This window comes from Scophthalmus maximus, chromosome 12, assembly GCF_022379125.1.
Source record: "Scophthalmus maximus strain ysfricsl-2021 chromosome 12, ASM2237912v1, whole genome shotgun sequence".
Taxonomy (NCBI): Eukaryota; Metazoa; Chordata; class Actinopteri; order Pleuronectiformes; family Scophthalmidae; genus Scophthalmus; species Scophthalmus maximus.
In genome coordinates this window covers 4359206-4385498 of record NC_061526.1, presented here as the reverse complement: position 1 = coordinate 4385498, position 26293 = coordinate 4359206, and the positions used below count along the sequence as shown (strand labels likewise).

The 26293-nt window shown below is 46.7% G+C and overlaps 2 protein-coding genes across 5 annotated transcripts; both read right to left on the bottom strand.

Annotated features, from left to right (window-relative positions):
* Nucleotides 1-206: 206 nt before the first annotated feature.
* On the bottom strand, nucleotides 207-20041 carry neurl4 (neuralized E3 ubiquitin protein ligase 4). Of its 4 annotated transcripts, none has more exons than XR_007031920.1 (30): nucleotides 19822-20040; nucleotides 14889-15420; nucleotides 14741-14806; nucleotides 14173-14654; nucleotides 11166-11277; nucleotides 10973-11061; nucleotides 10803-10875; nucleotides 10360-10633; nucleotides 9628-9809; nucleotides 9437-9522; nucleotides 9177-9339; nucleotides 8865-9075; nucleotides 7677-7753; nucleotides 7481-7559; nucleotides 6772-6941; nucleotides 6507-6635; nucleotides 6128-6273; nucleotides 5708-5926; nucleotides 4862-4960; nucleotides 4584-4736; nucleotides 4289-4456; nucleotides 3921-4079; nucleotides 3605-3784; nucleotides 3213-3306; nucleotides 2747-2854; nucleotides 2495-2639; nucleotides 2283-2395; nucleotides 1951-2110; nucleotides 627-1865; nucleotides 207-499 (listed from the first exon to the last, which is right to left on the bottom strand). XR_007031920.1 is itself a non-coding variant. In XM_035647374.2 (29 exons), the coding sequence occupies exons 1-29, from the start codon at nucleotides 19984-19986 to the stop codon at nucleotides 1661-1663; spliced, it is 4839 nt and encodes a 1612-aa protein (XP_035503267.2). In that variant the 5' UTR covers nucleotides 19987-20040; the 3' UTR covers nucleotides 207-1660. The 4 variants fall into 4 exon arrangements, 2 of the variants coding, with proteins under 2 accessions (XP_035503267.2, XP_047192307.1); XR_007031921.1 differs by having other exon boundaries at nucleotides 207-824; nucleotides 1009-1865; XM_035647374.2 differs by having other exon boundaries at nucleotides 207-1865.
* Nucleotides 20042-21213: 1172 nt separating this feature from the next.
* shbg (sex hormone-binding globulin) lies at nucleotides 21214-25679 on the bottom strand. Its single transcript, XM_035647490.2, has 8 exons — nucleotides 24826-25679; nucleotides 24038-24135; nucleotides 23362-23551; nucleotides 23089-23250; nucleotides 22421-22577; nucleotides 22069-22205; nucleotides 21700-21898; nucleotides 21214-21473 (listed from the first exon to the last, which is right to left on the bottom strand). The coding sequence occupies exons 1-8, from the start codon at nucleotides 24937-24939 to the stop codon at nucleotides 21340-21342; spliced, it is 1191 nt and encodes a 396-aa protein (XP_035503383.2). The 5' UTR covers nucleotides 24940-25679; the 3' UTR covers nucleotides 21214-21339.
* Nucleotides 25680-26293: the final 614 nt, after the last annotated feature.

The following is a 26293-nucleotide window of genomic DNA, read 5'->3' as shown; positions in this document are numbered from 1 at the left end:
CCACCGACCGTGGCATAAAAACTGCATAATAGTGTGGCAGAAAATCAAGTTAGTAAGCAACACCGTAATAACATGTCAGTGACCATTCACAGTACATTAGATTTTCCCTACTCTGAATAAAATGTGTAAAAAAGGAACCAAAAGTACCAGTAGATTTTCTCCCCCCCCCCCCACACGCACACAAAAAAACAACGCTTTGAACCATCTTTCTGTGCATACTGTCCGTCAGTTTATTTTTTATAAATCAGGAAGATATGATTTGTTATGTAACAGCCTGTACAACGCAACATACAGAAAACAACAATTGAGAAAACAATACAAATCAAATTGTACAAAGCAGCACTGGGCCGTAAATAACCCATAATATTATTTTTCACATTTTTGATAGGAAGTTCTTCCTTTTTCCAAACCCCTGTAGATCTTCCATCGGTCAACATCACAGCTGCTCTTAGAAAGTGTCTGAGCTTCTATTGTTGAGTTTGACTCGTCAAAACTGTGCCTTGGGGGGGAAAAAAAAAAAAAAAAAGTTCATGATTTCATGTTCTGCAGCACGTTTATCGAATTGGCAACGGGACCGAGATGCTGAAGAAACGATCAAATTTTAAAAAAAAAACCTTGTACAAAACCTTTTTGACCAATGTAAATGGGTGATGTTAATTGACAACATTCACATGTAAATGCCAGCACTGGGTCGTGGTGTGCAGACGAGTTGACGTCCAGCTGACCGCGTTGCTCCTCGGATTAGGCTCTGGAGACCCCGCCCGGTAAACGGAGTGGGAGTGATACCACTTGAGACCCCTTTTGGCTTCTATCCACTCAACCACCTTTTAAAAGAGAGAATAGACATATTGGGAATTTCGTCCAAATTTTCCTGGGTCCTTAAAGAAATGCAAACAGGACTGATAATTTTGCCAGACTCTTAATGTGGAGACAGGCAGAGGACAGCAACAGACAGTGGTACATGTGTAAACATTTTTTTTTTTCTTCCTCCAGTTTTAAAATCCTCACCCCATAGAAGTCACAATCACAAGACACTCGGGTTCAGTCTCAGATTCAAGTGTCTTTCTTTTTTTCTTCTTCGATCTTTATGTTACTCAGTCTTTTCTCTCTCTTGCGTACTTTTGTTTTTAACCTACACTCCAGTCTTTTTATGTGACAGTCTGTCGACGTGCAGGTTGGCAGGGGGCAGCTCCTCTAAAAATAAAACACTGACCAGAGCAGATGTGATGAGTGTTAAAGTAAGTGCCAGGAACAAAAAAAGAAAAGCTGTTTGTGAGGGTGAAAGAAAATAAGATGTTGGGTCAGAAAGAAAAAGAAAACTTGGCTTAAAAATAAAAAAAGTTGTCCATGAGGAGTTAGTGTTTCTTTTAAAAATCGCCCACGAGTGTCCGAAACGTAAAGTGCAGGCAGTGTCTGTTCTTCTTTGAAACCGCCGTAGCCCCCGGCCGTTAAAATAGTCCAAGAGCAAACAACCAAAAACCAACAAAAATAAACCCAATGATGCTGAATTGTCAACAATCCACAGCAGGAACAGCTGGATTCCAGAGGAGTCTCTTTGCTCAAGGCAGGGGTTGGATTTGGTTGTCAGTTTTACTAAAAGAACAAGGGGGGACCCTCCCCCTCCTCACTTCCAAACCGGATTGCCTCCCTCGAATGCCTTTCACTCGATCCGGACGAGCAGCCCGTAGAGGAGCGTGCCGCCCTGCTCCTTCGTGATCCACTCGATCTCGGAGTTGCTGAAGCGGGGGTCCAGGGGCTCGCTGTGCCCGAGCGTCTGCGGCCCCACCTTGTAGGAGCCTGGACGCACGCACACCTGGAATCCCACCTGGGCCTGGTGGCAGCGGTGAGAGCGGGGGTCCCGAAATCTGCGAAGAGGACGAGGAGAGTTAGTCAGTGTTTTCTCTCACTGTACCTCTCTACTGTAGACTTAAAAACAGCAGGTGGACTTACTGCACTTTGGGAGCAAAGATCTCCAAGCCGGAGTAGCGCATGGTGGGGGAGAGCCGCACCCTGGGAACCTCCCTGCCGGGGGCGCAGTTCTCCTCCGGCTCGCTGTAGCCGTTGGGCCCCTCCGCCTTCACCTGAGACACCGAGAAGATGGACGACATCCCTGCAACATGTAAAATACACATTCGGTGAAACACTTTCACTTGGCTGCACGGGCAGTTAAATCAGATATATATCCTGAGTGTCTGTAGCGATTTCAATGTCAAAGAATTTGTTTAAAACACAATTGAAAATGCTCAATAATCTGGAGGGGAAGGAGTGGGTCGTGTCCCTACCAGGCAGCAGCTGGCTGTGGTCCAGCGTGCGCCGCAGGGCCCCTACGCTTGTGCCGTGATACGCAATGTGCCACTTCTTCAGTGCATTGGAAACCTCACAGTGGGGCTTGATCCTGCACAGAGAGCGCACGTACGGTTCGACACAACTCTGTAACATTCATACCTCGCTGCCGTCGTAATCACTTATCTGAAACGAGCGACCGTCGTCTCACCTGAGGGCGAAGCGGCACCATCCGAAGGGCAGGGCGTAGTCGCGGGGCGGCTCGCCCCTCTTGTAATACGCCTCGTCGCCTCGAAGCTTGTGGCAGGATTCGCAGTAGCACAGGTTGCACTTTGCGTCTTCGTTGAAGTAGCCGTCTTTTAACGGGCGGTGGCGGAGGAGGAGGAGGAAGAGACGGGACGTTAAGGGTTTTAGTCGCGAGGCGGAGCTCGTGGCAGAAACAGGTCTGTGGGGTAGAACTCACCTGGTAACGTGAGCAGGTCCTTGAAGCGGGAGCACAGCGCCTGGTACTCGCAGGTCTTGTTGGGGTTGACCTCCGGAGGGGGCGTCCAGCACACACTCTCTTTGATTCCTAAATATAAAGACGGTCAGCGTCAAGACAGTTCAGTGTGTTGGATTTTGTGGAATACTATTGACTATAACATTTCTTTTCTCGCCTTATGATCGTATGGGGTTTTATGCCATACTACATAGTACTTTGTTTTTAACACTTTACAAGAGTATGACATTGTATGCTTTACTGAAGTATGACCTTTACTACACCTTAGGATATTATGATGTTTCATGCCTTATTATAAGTATGGCAATTTTAATGCCTTACAATTCAATGACATTTTCATCAAACTTGTTGGCTTAGTTTAATGACGTTTTTATGATATATAAAAATACTATTACGTGAAAAAGCAAGAGAAAAACGATTGCCTTCTCACCGTCAACCATGTCGGCCTTCTCCATGTCGCCCTGACAACGGGTCTCGCCACTCTCTCCACCCACAGCTGGCACATTGTTCGTTACTATGGTGACCTGCCACGATGACAAAACATTCATTAGCATATCACCTTGGGTTTTAGGGATGTAACAGCTCAAGGGACTGGTCTTCAACTGACATCAGACCTCTACAATCCGAATGTGACTGCGATTTGAGGACAAAATCTACGTCTAGACGAAGCCATCGCACTTTTTCAAAATACTGTTATCACATTACACAATGTAAACTACTAGCATTTCCATTTTTAATCTATTTTTTTTCAAAAAAATATGAGTAATATACCATACAAGACGCCAAAATGTTTATTCTGTGCGAGGTGGAGCGTGTGCTGACCTGTTCACACTGGCCGTAGAGGTCGATGAAGGTGTAGCAGGGCGACGGGATGTCCTGCGCCGCCACGCCCTGGTCCATGCCGTTGACGTAGAGGTGGAGACAACTGTTGGCGTCCACCAGCAGACCCAACACAGTCCCCTCCGGACAAGTGTCCAGATTGGGACCATAGTTCTCACATATCTGAGTAGGAGGGCCAAGAAAAATTGGGTTTGAGCAGAAATGAAAACAAGGGAAATGAGTCGGTGTTTTCAAAAAAATTTGAAAACACTGATCAAACAAGACACAGATTTAATGTGTTGAAAGTGTGTGGCCATACCTTTAGCGAGTTGTGGAAGACCGAGTCTCTCTGCAGCAGCCAGGCGGAGCGTTTCAGACAGCACGCTGTGGAGGGGAAGTTGAGCCGGTCGGGGGAGTGGCCTATCACCCCTAACGACAGCGAGGACGTCCATGACGGATTCAGACGGTCGATCTGAAACTGGCACCAAAAAAAAAAAAAGAGGCAGCTGATGCTCTGATGTATATCAAAAAAAAATAAACGATTGTTGCATTTGATGTAAATAAAATCAGTTCTACAGATTATATTAATCTATTTAGTCTCAACAACAGCTTTTTTTTTTTACTAAGGATGAATTATCTCACCAAACCACATCAGACTACACAGTCAGTCAGTAACCCGCGCAATACCTGGAACAGCTGCTGCCGAGCGAGCGGCTGGGCGGCGACCAGCAGACCCTGGTTGTAGCTCGACACTCTGGCTGCCGTCAGGTTCTGGTTGGACAGCTGGATGTTTTTGCCGTGGTTTTCCAGGAACGCCATGACGGTGGGCGCCAGCACGCACGGCTCGGTTTCGACCTGGAGGCAAAGCGAGAGTCTTGAGTTTGAGGGAAAGTCTGATGAACCAATCCCTGGGACAAACACGTTGGTGTGTAACTTTTGGATATCTTGTTGACGGACGGACAGACAGACGGACTCTCCTCACCTCTCGGACAGGGCTGCTGTCCTCCTCTCCTTCACTGCAGCTCTCCGAGGAGAGCGATGGCTCCTTGACGCTCTCCATGTCCTCCATCAACGACGAGCTGACGATGGACACGGCCGTTATCCGCCCGTACAGGTCCAGTACTGCGTACACATTCTGCAAGACGCAAGAGAACAGTGCTGAACGGCAGTATGGGGATAAGTCCCTAATACTATATATATAGTGAGTGTGTGTGTGTGTGTGTGTGTGTGTGTGTGTGTGTGTATGCGGGCGCGCAGTACCTTTGACACTGCAGTAGCAGCAGGTCCCATGTCTTCTCCGTCGATGAAGATGTGCATGGTGTCGTCGCTGCACCTCTTCACACCCACGCGGTTCCCGACCTGGAAACGCACATTTAGTCTTAACGTCAACTACAGTGTTTTTTCACGGAGCAAAATAGACAAACTGCTCACATCCGCGGTTTAGTTTGTCCATCAAATTACATTAAAAAAAGTAGAAACATGCCCAAGTTGTTTTGTTTTTTATCAAAATGGGTATAATTTATTTTATACAACAAGGTAACCTGGTATCTCTTTTACATTGTATATCATAGAACAAATTAATAAATATTTGAATCACGAAGCTTGAAGACTGATTAAAGTTATTATGATTCAACTCCTAAATATTCACTTTTAAATTTTAGCCCAGATACTGATATAATGGTTTGTGTGTCTGTGGTATTACAGTATTACCTCAAAAGTCACTATTAAATAACGGTTGTGATTCAAAACTACCACACTTCTCCCCGAGAAATGTTAAATTATGAATGCATTCTGTTCACAAACTGAACCTTACCTGCATAGCAGTTTAAAACAAGTTTTAATGCTCACAAAAGATAAAAGACAATCTCGGAACCTTAAGTGAGGGCTTTGAAACAGCTGCAGGGGGTTTGCCAAAGAACGTGAGGCAGAAGAAGCGATCGCAGAGGATTTAAACGTCTTTGAAACGACCTCCACCCAGGTCTGACTGTGCCATAACGTTTTGTAAGGATCCCGAATTAAACATATATCTGGATTCAGAGCTGCCAGAATTGGACAGATCTGTTAAGCAGCTCAGCTCAGGGAGCGGAAAGTGCCGCTCTGGCTCACCGTCAGCCGGTCCAGTGAGCAGCCGTAGTTCTGGCGCTGCAGCGCGCCGTTGCGGCGCACCTCAGAGCCGCAGAGCAGCCAGGTGACCTTGGTGCGAAGGTGCGGCAGGGAGGGCGAGAGTCCGGAGAGCGGGCAGGACGGCAGCTCCGGAGGTGCGAGCGTGGTCAGGCCGATGTGCAGCGAACCGGACCACTGCTCGTCCACCTCATCGATCCTCACCTGCAGCGAGACAGAAACGGAGAGAAGGAAATCAGAACGAGCGAGTAAAGAGAAAACATCAACAAAGTGATTGTAATTTGAATAAATAATAATAATGAAAAACTTTATATGCACAAACCTGTATCTAGCTCAGGCGTGTGCTAAGTTCATTTTATTTCAGGACATTGTCGGGTAAACCATTAGCTTATTATCATCTCTTACCTCAAACAACTCGTCCGCTCTGAGTTCCTTCGCACTGAACATGATGCCGTGAGCGTAACCTCCCACTCTGATGGCCTGGCAGCCTTCACCGAGCAGCACCACGTTCTTACCGTGTTTACCGTGGAGCCGATGAGCAACGCCTGCAACTACACGCACACAGACACACGAAGAAGAAAGATGAACAAGAGGCTTTGAGGACAATTGATATTTGACTTTAACCACAAATCTTATCTGTTAAAACGATACAAAATTGTTATATTACTAAACTTTTTAAGCAAAACAACAAATACTATTTAAGATCTGGAAATGATCAAGACCCAATTTTTCCAATGCTTTTCCATGACCCTTTCCTGACCCCTGTAAGGACCCTGTTGGGTACCTGGTGAGTGGATGGGGAAGCTCTTCTCCGTGATGTTGCTGGTGCAGAGGCTGTTGTCCAGGGGCCCTGAGGAGCTGGTGATGGAAACCTGAACACACTGACCGTACAGGTCGATCACCGCAAACACCTCTGAGAGAGACAGAGAGAGAGGGAGGAATGGGTTAAGTGCTAGATAATCAAATAAAAGAGATTATACACTCCCAACTCAAGCCGGTGGTAATTCAACCTAAGTCCGGATTTCTGACTTTTATCGACTATCCTGTACCTGGTGGCAGACCGGAGCAGGCGACACCCTGGTCCACGCCGTTGATGTAATAGTGGAGGTCGCCAATGGCCGAGCGCATCATGCCGATCCGTGAGCCCGTGGTCAAGGAGTCCAGGTCACACCCGTAGTTGTTGCGCATCGTGTTACCGTCCTGCATGATGGCGGTTCCACTGTGGGGAGAAAAAAGAAAAGAAAAAAAAGACGATTCTGAATTCAGGATTAGAGCTCGGAATATCTGTCTGCCATTTTGATCTCTGATCCAAATGTGTTGCGTCAAAACCACAATTTTAAATACTCAGATATTACAATGCGAGGGAAAACACTAGAAAACATACAACTACAACACCTCCACCTGAACTACCGCCCTATCCCGCCGTGTTTAAGAAAGTGTCAATCCAAATCTGTTTAAAATTTAATGGGCTCCACCCCTCCACAAAATGTCCTGAAAATGGGTGAAGCAATGTTTTTGCCTAATCCTCCTAATGAACAAACAAAGTCAAATAAAAGCCAATGAAAACATCAAAACTTCCTGGCGGCGCTACACATCTTCAATAACTACAGAAAAATAAACTTCCAAGTTTAAGTCCAAGTCCTCGTTTCAGGTGAAATCCCCTACTGCAGCCACTAACACAGAGTGTATCGAAAGCAAAGCTGTGTGTTTTAGGAACTAAATAAGCAGGAAGTACATGAACATGTTATTATTCACTACCTGAGCATCCAAGTGTCATAGTCGATGTCGGTCATAGTGTTTGGAAACTCGAGCTCCTCTGGCCTGATTGCCGTCACTCCTGCACACGAGTACAACAGCAGTGACTACACGTGAAATACGTACATTTGTGACGTCACTAAAATGTTGCTGTGAAAATAAATGTGAGGTAACGTAAAAACATGAGAAGCTTGATCACCTGCTTCTATTGAACCCGACCAGCGGTCCACCATCTTCTGAATGATGATTTCAAACAGCTCTCCTTCTCGAAGGCACCTGCGACACGGACGTGACAAGTTCAACTCCTGAATGTTTCACAGATCTTTCTCAGCATTTTATTTTACGCTGACCCCCCCCTCGCAATGGTGAAGAATACAAAAAAAAAGAAAAGAATCCCGAGTCGGATCCCTACCAAAATCTACCTGTAACCATGGCTGAGGCCTATTTTTGATAAAGTTTTAATGCAAGTCTATACCTTTTTGAGTAATCCTGCTAACAGACAGACAGACAAACACACCGGACCAATCACATCACCTCATGGACAGAGGTAGACAAGTCTTGGTCGACCACTAACCCGAGGGGTTGGCGGTTCGATCCCAGCCTCCCCTAGTCCGCATGCCGTTGTGTCCTTGGGCAAGACACTTTACCCTAGACTGCCTCTGACGGCTCCTCCGACAGTGTGACAATGTGACAGAAAAAGTGCGGTCTACAGCAGCTGTGAACAGGTGAATGTGACTTGTACTGTACTTAAAGATCCTCTCCAGTCACATTTTAAGCATATAAAAATAATCTACTATGCCTAATATTGAGTTTAGCATTGTTTTACCCCCCAAAAGTTGTCTCTCCCTCACTGAGGATTCTGAGACTATGAATATTCATGATATGCAAATAACACAGGCCACGCGCCCTGCCCACCACAGCTGCTCGCGCTAGGTTGACCGGTGGAAGAATGTGCGCAACAATATGGCTAGCGGCAACATCGGCAAGATGCAGCCATATAACTTTCACGAACTGCTACTGCCGACTGTCTGCTGACACAGCTGCCGTCCTCTTGTGGCCGGTACAAGTCCCTATAGATACAAGTCCCTATAGTCATTGTCAGACATTTTAGAGGACAGAAACAGAAGAAAAACACACTTTTGAGTGGAGGGGGACCTATGAGTTTCCACGATTGATTTTGCAATATGAAAAATTAAAAACACGGGGTGAAATGTGATGCATCTTAATGTGCCGAAGCCTCAGAAACACCAACTGCAAAAGTGTGACAACAAGCCGGAAGACGTTTCTCAACAGCGGCGTCTGGGAAGATTCTTAACCGCTTATTATGTTTTCACGATCCATGGATGGATATGAAGCAACAAAAGTGATCGATTGTTCGTTTCATCACCTGTTGGAGATGACGATAGCGTCGTTGAACTCGCTGCGGCAGTTCTGACGCAGGGCGGTGCGCCCCCCGTTGGTGATGACAGCATTGGTGCCGTGTAGGTGGTGGAAACGCAGGTCGCTGGTCGTGGTGGCCCCGGCTACTGAGCAGGGGCTCCCAGGGGACATGGCCATGGGGCCCTCGGAGCTGTCCTCTGGGAGAGGGGGGAGGTCCACTGAAGACAGGGGGAGGCAAAAGAGGGGAAATAGTTACACTCTCAGCCTAGATTCTCAGGTATTTTAGCATCCGGACTGTTTCTTCGCATCCCGTTCTCACCCAAGTCGTCCATGATGGTTGCCTGGGCCGCCTGCCCGTACAAGTCGACCACGGCGTAGATGCTGGGAGGGACGTTCCAGGCGGCCGGGCCCTGAGCCACGCCGTTCACAAAGAAGTGGAGGCTGCCATCCTCTTTCCTCACCACGCCTACTGTGTCACCTGCCTGCAGGAGGCGAAAAGAAACCATATATAAGGAGTTAATAAAACTTGACTGCAAATGAAAGGTCACAGAGAGCTATAAAAAAATTAATATCAGCCACCTTGAGCCGGTCCAGGTTGTGTCCATATTCATCCAGTATTGTTGTTCCATTGTGCATCACCCCGTTACCTGTCATCATCCACGTCCCTAAAAAGCACAACAGCACTTTTAGTTTTTGTTTTCTCAGGAGAAACCAATGCTGAAAATGTTTTTAATTCCCCCCCCCCGCATTTTGTCTTGTTTCATTTTCACCTGAGCGCAAGTTAGTCATGGTTGAGGGCAGCTGCAGATACGCAGGGTTGTGCGTCGTGACGCCGATTTCGATGGAACCCGCCCACTTGTCCACCATCTTGTCGATGCGGACCTGGAACACCTCGTTGGAGCGCAGGGGCCGGCTGCTCAGTACTACACCGTGGTTGAAGTCGTCGGTCGCACTGTGGAAAAACAATGTTGTGAACTTGTGAGTGCGTCAATGTTTTATGCTGAAAATAGTGCACATTTAGTATTTGTACGAATTACACATTTACCGGTGACAAATGCAAAAAACAACAGAGCTAGAAAACATCTTTCTAAAGGGTACCGACTGAAATGTATTTCTATAGGCCTGAATATAAAAAACTATGCTGTGCTGAAATCCTTTTTGTTTTATAATTATATATGTATATTCATCGATCAAATATTGTATCGTATTTTATTCAGGCAAAATTACAGTAAAAGTTCCTTTTGTATAAACATCATTTAACAACTTGAAAGAAAAGAGCATTTATCTTTCTAAAAGTATCATTCTGGTATCAGGAAAACAAATCTACAACATACTTGACAGAGCCCGGCCGATATATAAATTGGCTGATAATATTCACAGACATATCTGTATTTATGTTGGCCAATATGCGGCGATATGTAAACTTTTATTTTTCAGAAATAGAAAGCCTGTAAATAATTCAAGGGCATTGGGACGACCCGGCAGAATGGAGGTGGACTCACTGTGGCCGCAGCGCAGTCCTGCCGTCACTGATGATGGCCGCCTTCTGGCCACAGTTGGAGTGGAAGAGCAGGCGGTCGGGCCCCTCCGAGTCCGGAGTGAGGGAGAGGGACGGCCGGGGCCGCCCGACGTCCGGCGACAGAGCCCTCATGATGGCGTTGTTGCGTCTGAGGCGGTCACTGTGGTTGTGGTTGTGGACTATGGTGACTTTGACGGCCATGCCGTAGAGGTCGACCACGCCGTAGACCACGCCGGGGGTCTGGGCCGCCGCGACACCTGGGAGAAACGTCGCTCTCAGCTATAGCTTCTTACGTCCAAGTATTGACTAGGCTCCATCTCTCTGTTCTGAGCGGACAAGCTGGTGCTTGTTCATAACCATCAGAATCATATGCCCCCCCCCCCAGCTAGCTCTGAGTTTCCCTTGTGAAGCGTCTTTGTGTCTCACCTTGGTCGATGCCGTTGATGTAGAAATGGAGGGCTCCGCTGGCTTTGCGCATCAACCCTATGTGATCGCCCTCCTAAAACATAATGGGAGCAGTTGATGTGAGACATAAAAAACAGAAAGTAGGTAGCAGAATGAAATGTGTGTGCGCACTTGTGTATGTGGAATCAAACCTGAAGTTCGTCGAGGCTAAATTCACAGTATTCCCTGCGGGTTCCTTTCCCGTTGGTTAGTATCCCACAGCCACTCATCATGATTGTACCTGGGGGGAAAATAAATAATCAAAAGTGTAATTTATTACTCAAAAATCCCCATCAAGCATCTTCTGTTTTGTTTAGTACAGTTTTCTTTGCGTGTGTCTGTTACCTGAGCGCAGATTGGTCATAGTTGCAGGATAGTCCAGGTTGTTGGGGTTGTGAGTGGTCACTCCGATCTCTATTGAGCCCGACCACTTGTCCACCAACTTATCAATTCGGATCTAAAAAACAGAAACAAATGTAATCTCTTCTTGCATGAATATTTTTTGGAACTATTAAGAGGATTGTGCATTTACTTAATTGTTGAGAAATAATTGAAATGTGACACATTTTTCGAAATATATTTGAGGATACACCTTTTTTTATTACCTATGCCTTAACCTGCTGGGCCCTCACACACAGTGCATCCGGAATATTCACAGCGCTTCACTTTTTCCACATTTTGTTATGTTACAGCCTCATTCCAAAATCGATTAAATGCACTTTCTTTCCTGAAAAATTCTACACACAATACCCCATAATGACAAAGTGAAAAAAAATTGTTTTAAATTTTAGCAAATTTATTAAAAATAAAGAACGAAAACATAACATGTACATAAGCATTCACAGCCTTTGCTCAATACTTTGTTGAAGCACCTTTGGCACCAATTACAGCCTCAAGTCTTTTTGAGTATGATGCTACAAGCTTGGCACACCTATTTTTGGGCAGTTTCTCCCATTCTCCTTTGTAGGACCTCTCAAGCTCCATCAGGTTGGATGGGGAGCGTCGGTGCACAGCCATTTTCAGATCTCTCCAGAGATATTCAATCGGGTTCAAGTCTGGGCTCTGGCTGGGCCACTCAAGGACATTCACAGAATTGTCCCGCAGCCACTGCTTTGTTATCTTGGCTGTGTGCTGAGGGTCGTTGTCCTGTTGGAAGATGAACCTTGGCCCCAGTCTGAGGTCCAGAGTGCTCTGGAGCTGGTTTTCATCAAGGATGTCTCTGTACATTGCTGCATTCATCTTTCCCACGATCCTGACTAGTCTCCCAGTTCCTGCCACTGAAAACCATCCCCACAGCATGATGCTGCCACCACCATGCTTCACTGTGGGGATGGTATTGGCCAGGTGATGAGCGGTGCTTGGTTTCCTCCAGACATGGCGCCTGGCATTCTGGCCAAAGAGTTGAATCTTTGTTTCATCAGACCAGAGAATTTCGTTTCTCATGGTCTGCGAGTCCTGGGCAAACTCCAGGCGGGCTGTAAGGTGCCTTTTACTGAGGAGTGGCTTCCGTCTGGCCACTCTACCATACAGGCCTGTTTGGTGGAGTGCTGCAGAGATGGTTGTCCTTCTGGAAGGTTCTCCTCTCTCCAAAGACAAAACGCTGGAGCTCTGTCAGAGTGACCATCGGGTTCTTGGTCACCTCCCTGACTAAGGCCCTTCTCCGCCGATTGCTCGGTTTGGCCGGCGGCCAGCTGTAGGAAGAGTCCTGGTGGTTCCAAACTTCTTCCATTTACGGATGATGGAGGCCACCTTCAATGCTGCAGAAATGTTTCTGTACCCTTCCCTATGGGGTTATTTTATCTTTATTCAAGAGCGTGGTCTTTCTGTTTGTGCGCATTACTCAGTGATTTCGCGTTCAGATTTGTCATTCTTCCTTCAAAATCTGCCCTCGCACTCAAATAGCTCCTTGTGCTCAAATTGCCACACAGTCAAGGACCTCACGTAAGTTTTTATTTTAATTTTATTTTAATGGTGCTATTACTGGACTGGAACTAGCTTTTTGTGATATTGTTTTATTTTACCAAATATTGTACGCTGGCAAGGATTATGGAGTTAGAATGTAGGGTAAAATAAAACAATATCACCAAAAGCTAGTTCCAGTCCAGTAATAGCACCATTAATATAATATCAAAATTAAAGCTTACGTGAGGTCCTTGACTGTGTGGCTTAAGTGGCTTACAGAGTAACCACCAACGGGACGCTCTAAGAAGTAAGCGAACGCACCCGTAAATTGACAGCGATCTTTTCATTGGTCAACACTACACCTGGAATCCTACTGGTTGAGGATTTTTGAAGCCGAGAGCAGGAAATCTGTGCGAGCAACAACATAATCTAAGTGCAAGCAACAATATATTTGCGCACAATATATTGCATAATGAATTTGCAGAAAATTTCAAAAAACTTTTTCCATTATGTCATTGTGGGGTATTGTGTGTAGAATTTTAAGGGGAAAAATGAATTGAAACCATTTTGTAACAAGGCTGTAACATAAGAAAATGTGGAAAAAGTGAAGCGCTGTGAATAATTTCCGGATGCTGTACATCAATTTGCAGATGTAAAAGAAAAACTACTGAACCTCTGATTAAAGCTTAAACAATTTGTCAGTTAATGACTGAGCAGATCGACAGATAAGTGAGAATTTTTTTTATGAATCATTCAAGTCATTTATAACGGAAAAATGCCACGAAGATGCTAATTCCAGCATCTTAAATAAACTCAACAGCTTTGGGTTTTAGAATGTTGGTTGGACTAAATGAGCAAAATGAAGAGGTAACCTAGGGCTCTGGAAAATTGTTATTTGATAATTTTGCTATTTGACTGACATTCTGCAGACTAAACAAATGAATCAATTAATCGTCATTGATTGCTTCTCTTTTTTTTGCTTCCGGACATTATCCGCAGTTACCCATTCACATACAACGAACGCGATAGGAGGTTGTCCAAAGCAGACAATTTCATGCCAACAGGGACATTCTTTGCAGAATGGGTAGAGCATGCAGGAAATGATAACTCTGATGCAGTGTTTGCCGTATCAACACGCCCACTCACTAGCGCGAGTTTTACAGAGATTCTTCTGCTGTTTATGGGCTCACTTGGACATTTTCCTGGAAGTTTATCAGGGGGGTTGGCAGGAAAAGTTCCGGAAAAATGTCCGGACTTCAGAGTGTGTCTGAAAACAGCTGTATATTGTCAAATTATCAATATCAAGGTATGTTAGTCAGATATTTTGTGATATTTAATTTTGTGATATTAAATATATAATCCATCCTAACCACGCCGATAATTCCAAATAAGTCAAAATCTGTCACAACATTATTCATGTATGAACATTGACCCGAGTGTTGGTAATCACCTCGAACATCTCATTGTGTCGGAGCGGCCGGTTGGTCATCACCACGCCGTTGTTGAACTCATCCAGCGGTCTCCTCCGCTCCGCCGTCTTGTTGTTGTTGCTCAGTTTGATCAGCGTGCCACATTTCTCGTGGAACAGCAGCGCGTCATTGGTGGTCATCAGAGCCCCGGGCCCCAGCCCTCCATTACTAGCAGGAGTGTTATTTGTATTTCCACCATCTCCGCCACCACCAACACCACCTCCTCCTCCTCCTGTTGTCCCAGACGCGCTGTCGCTGTTCACTGCGCCTCCTCCACTGCTGCTCCCTCTGTCGTTCCTGGATGAGGAATCCGTTCCTGCATTTCCTCCTCCTTCACCTCCGCCGCTGCCTCCCCCTGCTCCTCCTCCACCTCCACCATCCTCCCCTCCGCCCTCGTCCTCTGAGCGATAAAAAGATACTATTGCGTTGTTGAAGACGTCGAAGAGCTGGTGCTCCGTCAGAACTGAGGACAGAAAGGTGAGAAACGGGTCGTCAGTGCTGGTCGCGTTGGAAAATCTCCATCGGCTGATGTGAGGAGGATTTTCTTACCCGTGTCGGGCTCCAGGTTGTTGGGGAACTTGTCTGGTCTGCTGTGACTGCAGCTAAGCTCAGGCACTGCCAGGGAAACAGTGAAAGGGATGAACATAATCCAATATACAGAGTTGAAAAAAAACAAACAAACAAAAACACTTCCTACCTTCGTCTCCATTCATCATTCCATTCATTGCTGCCACATTCATCAGCGCGGTGATCCCTGCATCCTCCCGACCCCCGCATACCACCACCTCCTCCTCCTCCCCCTCCTCCTCTTCCTCCTCCTCCTCCTCATCCTCCTCCTTGTCCCGCTCTACTGTCTCTCTCTCCCTCTCTGCAGAGGGCGCCGGTGGCTCGCAGCTCACCACCGTCACCTGGGTGCACTTGCCGTACAGGTCCACCACTGCCCACAGCTTGGGCGGCAGGCCGCTGGCTGCCGCGCCGCAGTCCTGCCCGTTGACCCAGAGGTGGAGCTCGCCGCGGGAGCTGCGCTGAATGCCCACACGGTCGCCCTCGGCTAGCTGGTCGAGGTCACGGCCGTACTCCTCCAGGACCGAGCGGCCGTCGAGCAGCACCGAGCAGCCCGACACGATCCAGGAGCCGCCCTTGAGGCCTGTGGCGCTGCTGGGGAAGTCCAGCGCGTCGGGGTCCAGTGCCGTCACGCCAATCTCAATTGAGCCACTCCACGAGTTCACCTGCGGGGGAAAAGGATGATATAACATACGGGATGCTTACAACAGATTCAGGAGGAGAAAGTCGTAACTCTGATCGTAAAAATACTCCGCGAGGAAGCATCCGAGTGGTGATGTGGGAGTGTGACTGCAAAAGGATCCAGGTACTGTGCCTTAAAAACTGGACAACATCTATCTATGGAAAACAAAGTGTGCCTTGTTGTATGATCCGTCTTGTTATTTTTAGTCCGTCTGTCAGTGAATAACGCGGCTCGGGCAGCGCTGCTTTGAAAAGACATCGGAACGAAGGGGACGCAGCGTAACACGTGAACGAAAGCGGAGCCACGTGACGACGACTGTAGTAGAAATCACTGGATCTTGAGCTGTGTTTAAATCGCCATGTACAAAAATTGACCTGGGTGGGTGTAACCAGTATTCCCCTTAAAGACCAAATGGTGCTGCACTATCGTACACGACATCAGCGCAACCACCCAATGTCCAAAATGAGATGTGGGAAGCATATTGAAGAAGATACATCCCATCCTATATTTAGACCTGGTGCAGGAGAAGAGATCAAAGAAGAAGAAGGGAAAAAAAAGGAGAGTATTAAATCCTGCTGCTGACATCATAGCCAACTGATTAAACAAAACAACAATTTTATATATATATATATATATATATATATATATATATATACATATATACATACGTACACACACAGAGTATACAAGACTTGCAATATGATCCTCATATAGTTGGATATTCACCTGGAGAAACGCTCTCTCTTAAATTAATTAATTAATTTCTCCCTGCTCCTTCTCTCGTCTTATGTATTTGAATGTGTCATGATGAGTTCATGTGCAGACGCTGAATGAAACCAGCGTTGCCACCACAGTTAACACAGTTATCTGGCAAGAGCTCATTTAATAAATATGTGCCCTTTGCTGCACCAATTGCTCATTTCTGCTGAAGATTAATTAGACAAACATTTGATTGCATTTCAAAAAATAAATAAATAATAAAAATAGATAATTTCAAGAGGCACCTCCACAAAAAACACTAACGAAGTTGTCAACGACGAACAGAAACAACATCCGACCAGCTGTGATGCTGAAACACGTGCACACAGAGCAAACAACATTCAAGCAGAGGAGCCTCACTCGCATGACCTACGGTACCACTGTACATTCAAGATTCAAAACACCAAACGTCTTGCCCCCCCCTCTCTTCTCTCCTGTCACACAAGCTCTTCCATGCAAATCTCCCTTTCGTCTTTGCACGACATTGGATTCATATCGCATGACGAGCAGCGGCCCGAGAGACATCCATATCTTCCCAGAAACACAAAACTCCACATAAGCTGACATATTAATGCGATACTTTATTGATTTCCGAGGGAAAATTCTATTTTTTTTCCCCCTCCATGCGGCGTCAGCGACATCACGGAGTCGCTGCCACTGGTGGATATTCGGGATCTTGCTGAGAGACTCTTCAGCCCAGCAGAAGCTTGCCGACACAAACCCACGTCATCTCACTGAGGAGGAGGAGTGATCTGCCATCTCCCTTCACTCCACCTGCTGGCCCCCCCCTCCCCGAAAAAAAGAAACATCCAACTAAAAGCTATGCAGTTTGTACGTCAAGCAAAAGCGAATTCAGTAAAAAATGAATATGAAATGTGAGATCAATATTCAGCCACTCTCCTCTTCTCTTTTCCCAGCTACGCCCCAGCACTCACACTAAGTTGGCACAAATCCGCCCCGATGAAGTGACCTTGAGCATAACATTGGAGCCCTACCAGCACCTGGGATGCTACGTTTCTTTTGTTACTGCAGCTCACCCCTCTGTGCCAAAAAGAAAGAAAGAAAAAATTACTTTAGAGATCAATATTATCATATATTTTTGTCCCGTCTGCCTCCTCTCCTTCATCTGTTCCCCCGGTGTCCTCCTGGGCTCTGTGGCGGCTGCGATGTAAGGCAGTGTGCTACCACGCTTATGTGGGTTAACTGATCTAGTAGTAACTCAGCCTGACCGGGTCGCTGTGTGGAGGAGACAGACAGCTCCTTCCCTTTGCTCACTCACTTATGTAACGGCAGCCTTGTGCGTGTGTCTACCTCGGAGGTCTCTGCCCAATAACTACCGGATACACGCCGAGCACCGGCTGCTTTTTAAGACAAGGAAAAATTAATTTGTGTGCGCTTCAAATTCGAAAGGCAGTGCCCGAGAGGCATTGCCGAGACTGTATAGACGAGAAAGAAACTTTCATCTCCGACCACACCACCCCCCCCCCCCCCACACACCCCCACACACCCCCACACACACACACAAACACACTATCTAACAGCTGAACTCTGAACAGAGAGAGAACAACATTTCTCACGATAACAAGTACAATTCTTGAATAAATGAACATGTTAAAAGCCAAAATAGTGGACAAATTGAACACATTCAAACTGGTTTGCCTTGATCTTCTTAAAAAGCGTGACCAAATTTGAACTAAATGTCACTATTTGTAGGTCAAATATTAAAAAAACAAAACAAGTAACGCTTTAAAACTCTTAATCTACTGACACTGCCAATTTGCCAGTTGTATTGTTCTGACATCTGTAAAGGAAGAAATATATAAATTGCAGTTCTCAACATTATAGAGGTAATATCGCCGACAAATATGATGACAGAAAAGAAAATGACAATGAAGTCATATCTTAAGGCTAATGTAGGCTAAAGGATCCTTTTCATTTTGTCTGTAGTGCTTTTCGATTAATGTTCGGTCCATAAAATTGTTCATCACAATGTCGGAGATCCCAAAACGGCATCTTAACCAACTTATTTCATCTGACCAACCTAAATAAAGAAGAAAAGAAATTGTTGATAATTCTTTCTTTAATTGATTGATTAAATCAACTGGCTCAATCTAACTGGCTGTGTCAGATTTTTGGATGGGGGGCAGTCATGCCAAGCCGTGCGCCCCGGTGATGGAAAGTTATTGATTTTCAGACGGGCAACGCGCGTCACGACGAGAGCGTGAGGCTGTTTATCGGAGCGCATATCAGACTGGGGACGTCATAAGGGGATGGATGATCACTTAGGTGCCATTAACCCACGGTAGATGTTTGGCTTTGCTGGCACTTGCTGCAGTCCGGGCCTCTGCCCGGTACATAACCTTTCGACGCCCGACAGTCTTGGCCTGACTTGGACATTTTTAAGGGCGTGTGTGCGTGCGCGCGCGCGTGTGTGTGTGTGTACGTGTATGTGGCCCAGTTGGCGTTGGCACAGGCTTGCAGGACTGCCATGTTGTTGACAAGCGGTGTCTTTGGCAGACCTAGGAGGCAGGAGCCGTTACAACACACCCAACACACCTGATATGGACAGACTGTAACCACATTAAAAGAATAAAAGACTCCATACGTGCGTGTAGGCAGACGACTGTGCCAATAAGGACAATAATGAAATCTCTCGCGGATTCTACCGCACGTGTTGCCTGCAAAAAAACGTTACAACTAAAGAACCGAGTGTGAGCCCCTTCCAAACTCTAAAAGGAAATAATCCAGGTTAAATACAGCGGAGGGGGACAATGCGATGACGCTGAATGAAAAGTCAGACTTTTCCCCAGGACGCCGGAGGAATGGATGAACAAAACCAACCCACCTCTCACACATGTCGACAGCAGACATGTTCAAATCTCAAATTTGGTGTTGAAGCAGATAGAAGGATGACAAAACAGAAATAATAATATGACAGCAGATGCCCCAGCCATGGAGAGTACTGTACATACTGTACATACATGTAATCAATGACTTTTACCCTCTGGTGGTCCAAGTGGTCCTCATCCATTACACTGATGTGATCTGCCTGTGGCCGGATCGAGTCTCTGGGACATGTTAGCTCCGAAGCTCGGAGTCGCTGTGACAGCCCGATCTGATAGCGGCACTGCAGCACCATGAGGAGGCTGACAGCCTCCCCGCGGACCACATGTCACATGCTTCCGCACAACACCGACCGGAGCCGCCGTTGTAGCGCCTCCCGGGTGAGGCTAGCCTAGCCCCGGCTAGCCGGGCACCGGACCGCCTGCTGCTGCTAGCGGCTCATTAGCATAGCTAACCGCCTGCGCCGAGGCGCCGCGGGCAGGTCGTGGTTAGCTCGGAGATCCGTTTGACGCCGCCGCACATAAGACGGGGTTTATAAACGCCTCTCTGACCCGGTCGAATCTGTGGCTGAGAGTGTAATTCGCCGCCGAACAATCGCCGCCACCCCCGCGGCTCGCTGTCACGCCGTATGAACCGCCCCGAGAAGCGGGGAGGGGGGGGGGGGCTCCCTCACTGCGGCCGGTCAGTGACAGACCCCCGGCCCGTCCCACCAGCGCCCCGCTCCCGCTGCTCCCGCCGCTCTGGCCCCGCTCAGCGGCAGCAGCGGCCTGTTGTTGTTTACCTTCTTGTCAATGCGCACGGTGAAGACGTCCCGGTCCCGCAGCGGCTCCTTGCTGAGCACCAGGCCATGGTTGAACTCCTGGCCCGGCTGGTTGCGCCGGGCGGTTCGGTTCGAGTTGGACAGGCCGACCAGCTTTCCGCTCCGCGGATGCAGCTCCGCCGCCATCTTCAATGGGCGGCCAGTGGTTCGCGACAGTCACGCTTTGCGACAGTGACGTTATGACATACGGCAGCTCACCACCAACGCTACGACAGAACCACACCACACCCTTGTGTGGGAAAACTATAAGATCGATTTAATATGTACATGTTTATCATTATTTGTTACTTGGAATGGGAAAAAAAATTGAGCATAACTTGACATTTTAAATCAAATAATTTTGTATGATATATTTATTTTAGTCCTCTTTCGTTTTTGAATTGTTTTAATGTTTGGTCCTAGACTAAGGCCTCCACAGGCCTTTATTACAAATAATAAAAAAAATATATATATTGTTGTAATTCAGTTGATTTGCTGAAAATCCAGCACATAGATGCATATGTCCCCAAATGGAAGTGGGAGAATGAATCTAGTTGCCAAATCTCCAGTTTAATGAAGGAAACAAGCTCTGAAGCTGTTGTTGTTGTTTTTTGTTTACTTGATTCATTTACTTTAACAATTTGATGCAATATTAATGTACAGTGGGAGAAAAAAAAATAGCCCTCTGGAGTTCCCTGGTTTTTCTGCAATAGCTGACCATAATATGTGATGGGATCTTATCTCCGTCTTAACTTGTGCTTAAACTACTACACAAAAACAGTGACAACAGCAGGCAGGCTGTGTTCATCACAATGTCTGTGTTGAACGCATCTATTTCCCTTTCAGTGTGTGGGGAAACAAGTTTGGAAAAACTTGGATTTAACGAACCTCTTTAGCCTGCAAAAACATTTAACAGAGTCTCCAGATCAGACATGTACAATGTTCAAGAAGCATTTTTTGACCATTTTCTTCTTACAAATGTGCTTTAGCTCCGCTTATGCTCTCAGAGCTCATTCCACCGTATCTCTGTAACTGTATCTCTTTCAAGTTATTCTGCAACAGATTTATATTGATCATTTGGGGTCATAGACCTGCGGCATCACCAGACAAATTGAGTGTTTGTTCTTTTTACTGCTTACGTAGCAGATAATGGCTACGTGCAATATATTTAAACTTATATATTGGAAAAAAAGAGAAAGAAAATTAGGTCCGATTTTTTTTCCCCTTATGTGATAAAATGTATTTTTTATCAGATTATCGGATTAAATGGTATCCTAATGCCAAGTGGATGACGCACCTAACACTGTCTTTAAAACTCCACTAGAGGGGGCAAAATCCATGTCCTACATATCTTCTCTCCTGCACTCTGGCCAGTAGTTCTCATTAGAGTTTAATCACAGCGTCTGAATCTCCAATTTTGCACTTTACATACAGAGAAATTTGCACCCAAAAGGCATCTACAGCAAACGCACCACACCACATATTATATATGCACACTGTTTATGCCGGGCAGCTGTGAGAAGAGACTGACTTGCGCATGGCGGCTGAATCCAGATCCAAATCTTTCCCTTGGACCTGGATTTTCTTCAGGCAGCCTGTCAAAAAGTGGGAGCCAACGTTGTCCTCACCATCGCCTTTTAAAATGGAAAACGAAAAGAAGAAAAAAATGACGTGACCTTGGATTGCATGCCTCTGAATTCTGATATGTATTTCACAATTACCATTATTTACCACATTGATGTATTTATCTATGAACCTTGTCTAGAACCAATCCCTCTTTTGGGACAATCACACCTTAAATTTGAAAATACGTATGCCCGCAGCTGTACAGACAATTTGGCATTTGCTGTTTAATCTCACCGAGGAGAGATCCAATGGCGAGGCGGCCCTCTCTCCACGTGCTCAAAACACCGGGGTTCGTCAACGAAATGGCTTTCAATTCAGTGAGCTTGGGCTCCTCTTGAAACACTTGCAGCATCTCTGTCTGAAAGGTTATCACCAGTCTCTTCACAGTTTTTCTCATGCTGATCTTTTCTTCACCCAGAGTGAGCGTGACTTCCTGCGAATTCCAGACAGAGACAGAAGAAACAACTTTGCATGAATGGCTTTGTCCGGTGGTCCCCCGCCTACTTGGAGAAAATTTTTCCGTAGAGCTGTGAAGCCACCCGTACAGTGTGGTAGGAATAATTACTGAGTTCACTTTCACTCATGTCTGATGCGTGTGCGTACCTTTGTGTCGTTGTTGACCACTAAAGCGACAGTCAGCTCTTGCCCAGGAGCCTTGAAGCTGAAAACGGTCCCGTCCATCTGACTGAAATCTCCCGCCAATTCAATCTTGACGCCGTTGTCTGTGTCAACAGGGAAAACTGCGAAAGCACAAAAGAATAACTAGCGTGATCAATAGAATTTGTGTTGGAGTGACCTGTCATCCATCCAAACTACATTAGAGATTTAAAAAAAAAAAAAGGGATGTATCATTTATACCTCAGATGACATTATTCAGGCCAGGTGGAAAAACTTGCTGTTAAATGAAGTGTTAGCACTTGCCCATCTCGCGCACAACCGAGCGCGGTGTTCCCACCTGAGGTGTTGAAAATGGCGAATCCAGCGCCAGGGAAGTAGCTGCCGGGCTGGATGTTTGGATAGCAGGGCCAGAGCTCGTCGGCCTCCGTCTCCCAGGGGACGCTGTGGCTGAGCCAGCTGCCTTCCCGCACGCAGCCGTCCATCTGCGGCTGGAACTACGGCAAAGAGTGCAACACTTGGATTTAGGGGCGATGGATGAACTGCGGGACGAAACAGCGAATGGAATGGAGCCGGCACGCGTAGACGGTTCGGAAATGTTCAGCATTAAAGGGTTGTCCGCGGTCATCTCTTCGCCACACTTGTGCGAAGGAGATTGAACCACCTATTTTCCCTTTTCTCTCTCTCTCTCTCCTCAGGTGCAGTTGACGCAACCACATAGAAACAGTCGACATATGTAGAGCAAAACAAGGACAGAGTAGCAAAGGGAAATGGAATTACACGTCGCAAAAGATAATTGACTGAACGTTGATATCAAATCATGTAGGGGAGAGCTTTTTTCCTTTAATAAAGGAGTTGGCTTGTTGCGTTCACCTTCCTTGTGAGCGCATTGGTGGATGCTTACAGCAGAAATATGCGCTGTACATACTGTATGTTGGGGAGGAAAAGTGGATCCAGTCACCACCAAACAACTAAGAAAGAAAGAAAGGAAGGAAGAAAGAGCTTCACCTCAACAATCATGTTGTCCTTGTCGATCAGGATGCCGCCGAGAGCCAACCGGAGTTCCCCCGAAATGACCTCCTCCGTCCGTTTGGACTGCATGCCCACCTCCAGCCCACTGGAGCCGTCCACCCTGAGGATCACAAACTTCCCGTGGCTGCTCACCTCCAGCTTGGCGGCACCGGGAGAACAAGACGTTGAGACCGCAGAGCTCCGACTCAAGTCAACAAATTCATTCATTTTATTTATTTTTTGTTGCCCCGTTCGGCCGCCGGAACTCACCGTGTGCCACTTCCCGTCGTCGAGTTTGGGGCCGCCTGCCACGCTGACGAACATGCCATCTTTGCTGATCTGCATCAGGGGGACGCCGTCTCTCAGGGACAGAACAAACCAGTCCTCTCCGTCCTTGGTGTCGCCGTAGAATATTGTACCTTCCGGGTCGAACGTTCGCACCTGAAAAGACGATTTGATGCTGCGGAGAGGGAAGAGAAGGGATTCGAATTGGCGTCCAATGGAGGCGGGGAAAAGATCCTTTTTCCTCGACTTCTTTTGACTTTCTCCTTTTTTTGAACTTTAAAGCCGACCGACCATATTGACCCATGCTATGGCCACAGCAGTGTCACTGCAAGAGGGCGTTGAAAAGGTAGATATGATAGACCTAAGGGGCCCGCAGTTGGGGAATATAATCATGGTTTATGTAATAGTTATGCTGTCGAGTATAAGGGAGCCAGGAGCCAGGAAAAAAAAAATTCTCCCAGTGGGCCTGGAATTTCCTCCCCATGCCCTGCCACTTGTGTTCACTCGGTCTTGTTTTTGAAAGTTTTTTTCTCAAAGGGCCTGCTCGATGTTTTTTTTTTTTCAAATACACAAGAGCCTTTTTCTTTTCGCGTCCCTAACCACAGAATTTTTTCCGTGGCGCCGCGGACACGGAGCCTTCCTGGTGCTGCTGCTGACGTACCTGCTGACCTCACTGAGGTTGACTGTTGTGTGGATCAGTGGCCTCCAGATGTCTCTGTCCTGGCCGAGGTAGACGGTGGCCCCGCCTGATACTTCTCTCTGGCAAACACAGAGCGACTCGTTTATCACTAGATCTTATCTCTGTTATCCTCATCCATTAATCCCTGCATGTTTTTTTTGCATGTTCTTGTCATATATCTTGATTAGTTTGTGGTTAAATTCCCATTAAACCGAATGAATGTTATTAGGCATTTATGATCTTATTCAAAACTATTGATTCAACTTTAAAAACCTTGATTACAACATATTGGGGGGGGGGGGGGGGGGGGGGGGGGGTTGTCATTCAAATTCCTGAGTGGTAATCAAAGATATGACAGGATCAATTTGGCGCTGATTGATTTTTTCTTCCCGCAAACCGAGCAAAGTGTTAGTTTTATTAAGTTAATATCTATCCTCCATTTTCTTAATGTCTATAAAACACAGAATTGTTATAGAGGTTGTTTTAGGAGAACTTTTTTGCACCATTACAATCTTTTTGAAATAGCATCCGAGACTCTGCGACAGACATTTCCAACTACTTATTGACTGTGGGGCATTTTCCTTTGATTTCAGTGAGTAAAAAGATAATTTGTACACACTGTCTTCAAATGTATTTTTCTTTATTCTTCTTTTTTAAAACTTGGCCAATGGATACACACAAGACTTCTCGCCAAGAAGAGCTCGCCAGCAGAACACACACACACACACACTAATGTCCCATTATACTTACTGCATTGCATTTGAACCTACCATACCACGTCCGTTCCCCTGCCCCCTGGCTCCACACGCCAGCAGAGTGAGGCCCAAAGTGAGCAGCAGTCCATCTGCCATGGCTTTGCCGAGCAGGGCCATCCTCCAGTGCATTCACCCACCCAAGCCTCGCGGCGTGCGGTGCAGTGTCCTAAGGCCCTTGGGTGGTCCGCGAACTCCAAACTACCCTGAGGTGTGGATGGTGGTACGAGGAGAGGAGAGAGATTCTACACCAGTGTGTGTGTGTGTGTGTGTGTGTGTGTGTGTGTGTGTGTGTGTGTGGGTGTGTGCGTGGAGCGTTGTTGTGTGCTGGCAGGCCGTCCTGGGGTCCAGGGGGCAAATTTCCAATGGTCAGTGCAAGCCATCGATCCCCAGGAGGGAGTGCTTGTGACTCACAGGAAGTTTGCTGTAGTAGGCGGGCGAGAAAAACACAAGAGGGCAGAAAGCAAACACATGGCACAGGGAAGAAGTACAGAGTGAAAGAAGGAGAAGGTGTCGGCTGGGGGTTGTTTTAATATTCAAAATCCCTCCAAATTCATTAAAAAACACGACGATTGAAGTGTGCAGTTCTATCAGTTGGTCGATCCCCTGCGTCTGCGGTGGCTCCAGCGTGGGCATAATTGCAGGCTGGGTGATTGAACTTAGCCGGACCTGTGATGTGTGTTTACCCATTACACAGGAACTTTGTTCACCGCCGCTGCCCCTGGTTCAATGTGTGCATGTGTCGTAGGGGGATGAGGGAACGGCGGGTCACAAAACTCTTCTCTTTTTCTTTTTTTTTTTTCTTCTTCAGGCTGCATTCCTGCGATACAGGCTCCTTCCAGGAAGGCTGCGATAACTGGGAAACAGGCCTGCTGGGAAAAGTGCAACACACACAGAGAGAGAATAGATCAGCAAACAATCCGTTATTCTGCTGAGCGTTTGAAGTCAATATATAAGAAGTCAAATTACGCCGAAAAACCGTCGCCCACCATTTGCACATGCCTGTAAAGAGTCACTGAGTACATGTGCCGCTTTCATTTTGACGTCACAAACGCCTAAGACCGTCGGTAGAGACAATCTTGACATGTGATCACACCAGCTGAGACGCCCGTCAACAGTGTACCGTCGCAATTGAGTGTCGAGTACACACGATGGCCGGGTGTCGGTGCTGGTGTGATCCCGTAAAGAGATGGACTCCAGTAGATAAGAGCCCCCCCCCCCCCATTCTTCACAATTCATGGTTAAAATTTGGAGAAATCAATGAAATTTCAGTCATCATCAGTGTTTTCAGAGGAAGTCAATCTCCGACATTTTCAAGCAGGCCATCCTTAGTCGACTTTTACAGGAGTGTTAAAATGAACGAGTCACTCGTCTGACCGTTCCTGTTAAAACCACTGAGTGTCACTGGTGGGAAAGTGCTTGATGATGATGATGATGATGATGATGATGGTGGTGGTGGTGGTGGTGGTGGTGGCGGCAAAAAAAA

Excerpts from the sequence above, each read along its gene's own strand:
- neurl4 (XM_035647374.2), bottom strand. The coding sequence starts at position 19,986 with ATGGCGGCGGAGCTGCATCCGCGGAGCGGAAAGCTGGTCGGCCTGTCC. Across the intron at positions 7,754-8,864 it reads GCTATCGTCATCTCCAACAG|GTGCCTTCGAGAAGGAGAGC; the intron begins GTGATGAAACGA and ends TCCGTGTCGCAG. Across the intron at positions 2,111-2,282 it reads CCACAGCCAGCTGCTGCCTG|GGATGTCGTCCATCTTCTCG; the intron begins GTAGGGACACGA and ends TACATGTTGCAG.
- shbg (XM_035647490.2), bottom strand. The coding sequence starts at position 24,939 with ATGCACTGGAGGATGGCCCTGCTCGGCAAAGCCATGGCAGATGGACTG. Across the intron at positions 23,552-24,037 it reads AACCTCAGTGAGGTCAGCAG|CATCAAATCGTCTTTTCAGG; the intron begins GTACGTCAGCAG and ends CCCTCTCCGCAG. Across the intron at positions 22,578-23,088 it reads AGGACAACATGATTGTTGAG|TTCCAGCCGCAGATGGACGG; the intron begins GTGAAGCTCTTT and ends TCTTTGCCGTAG.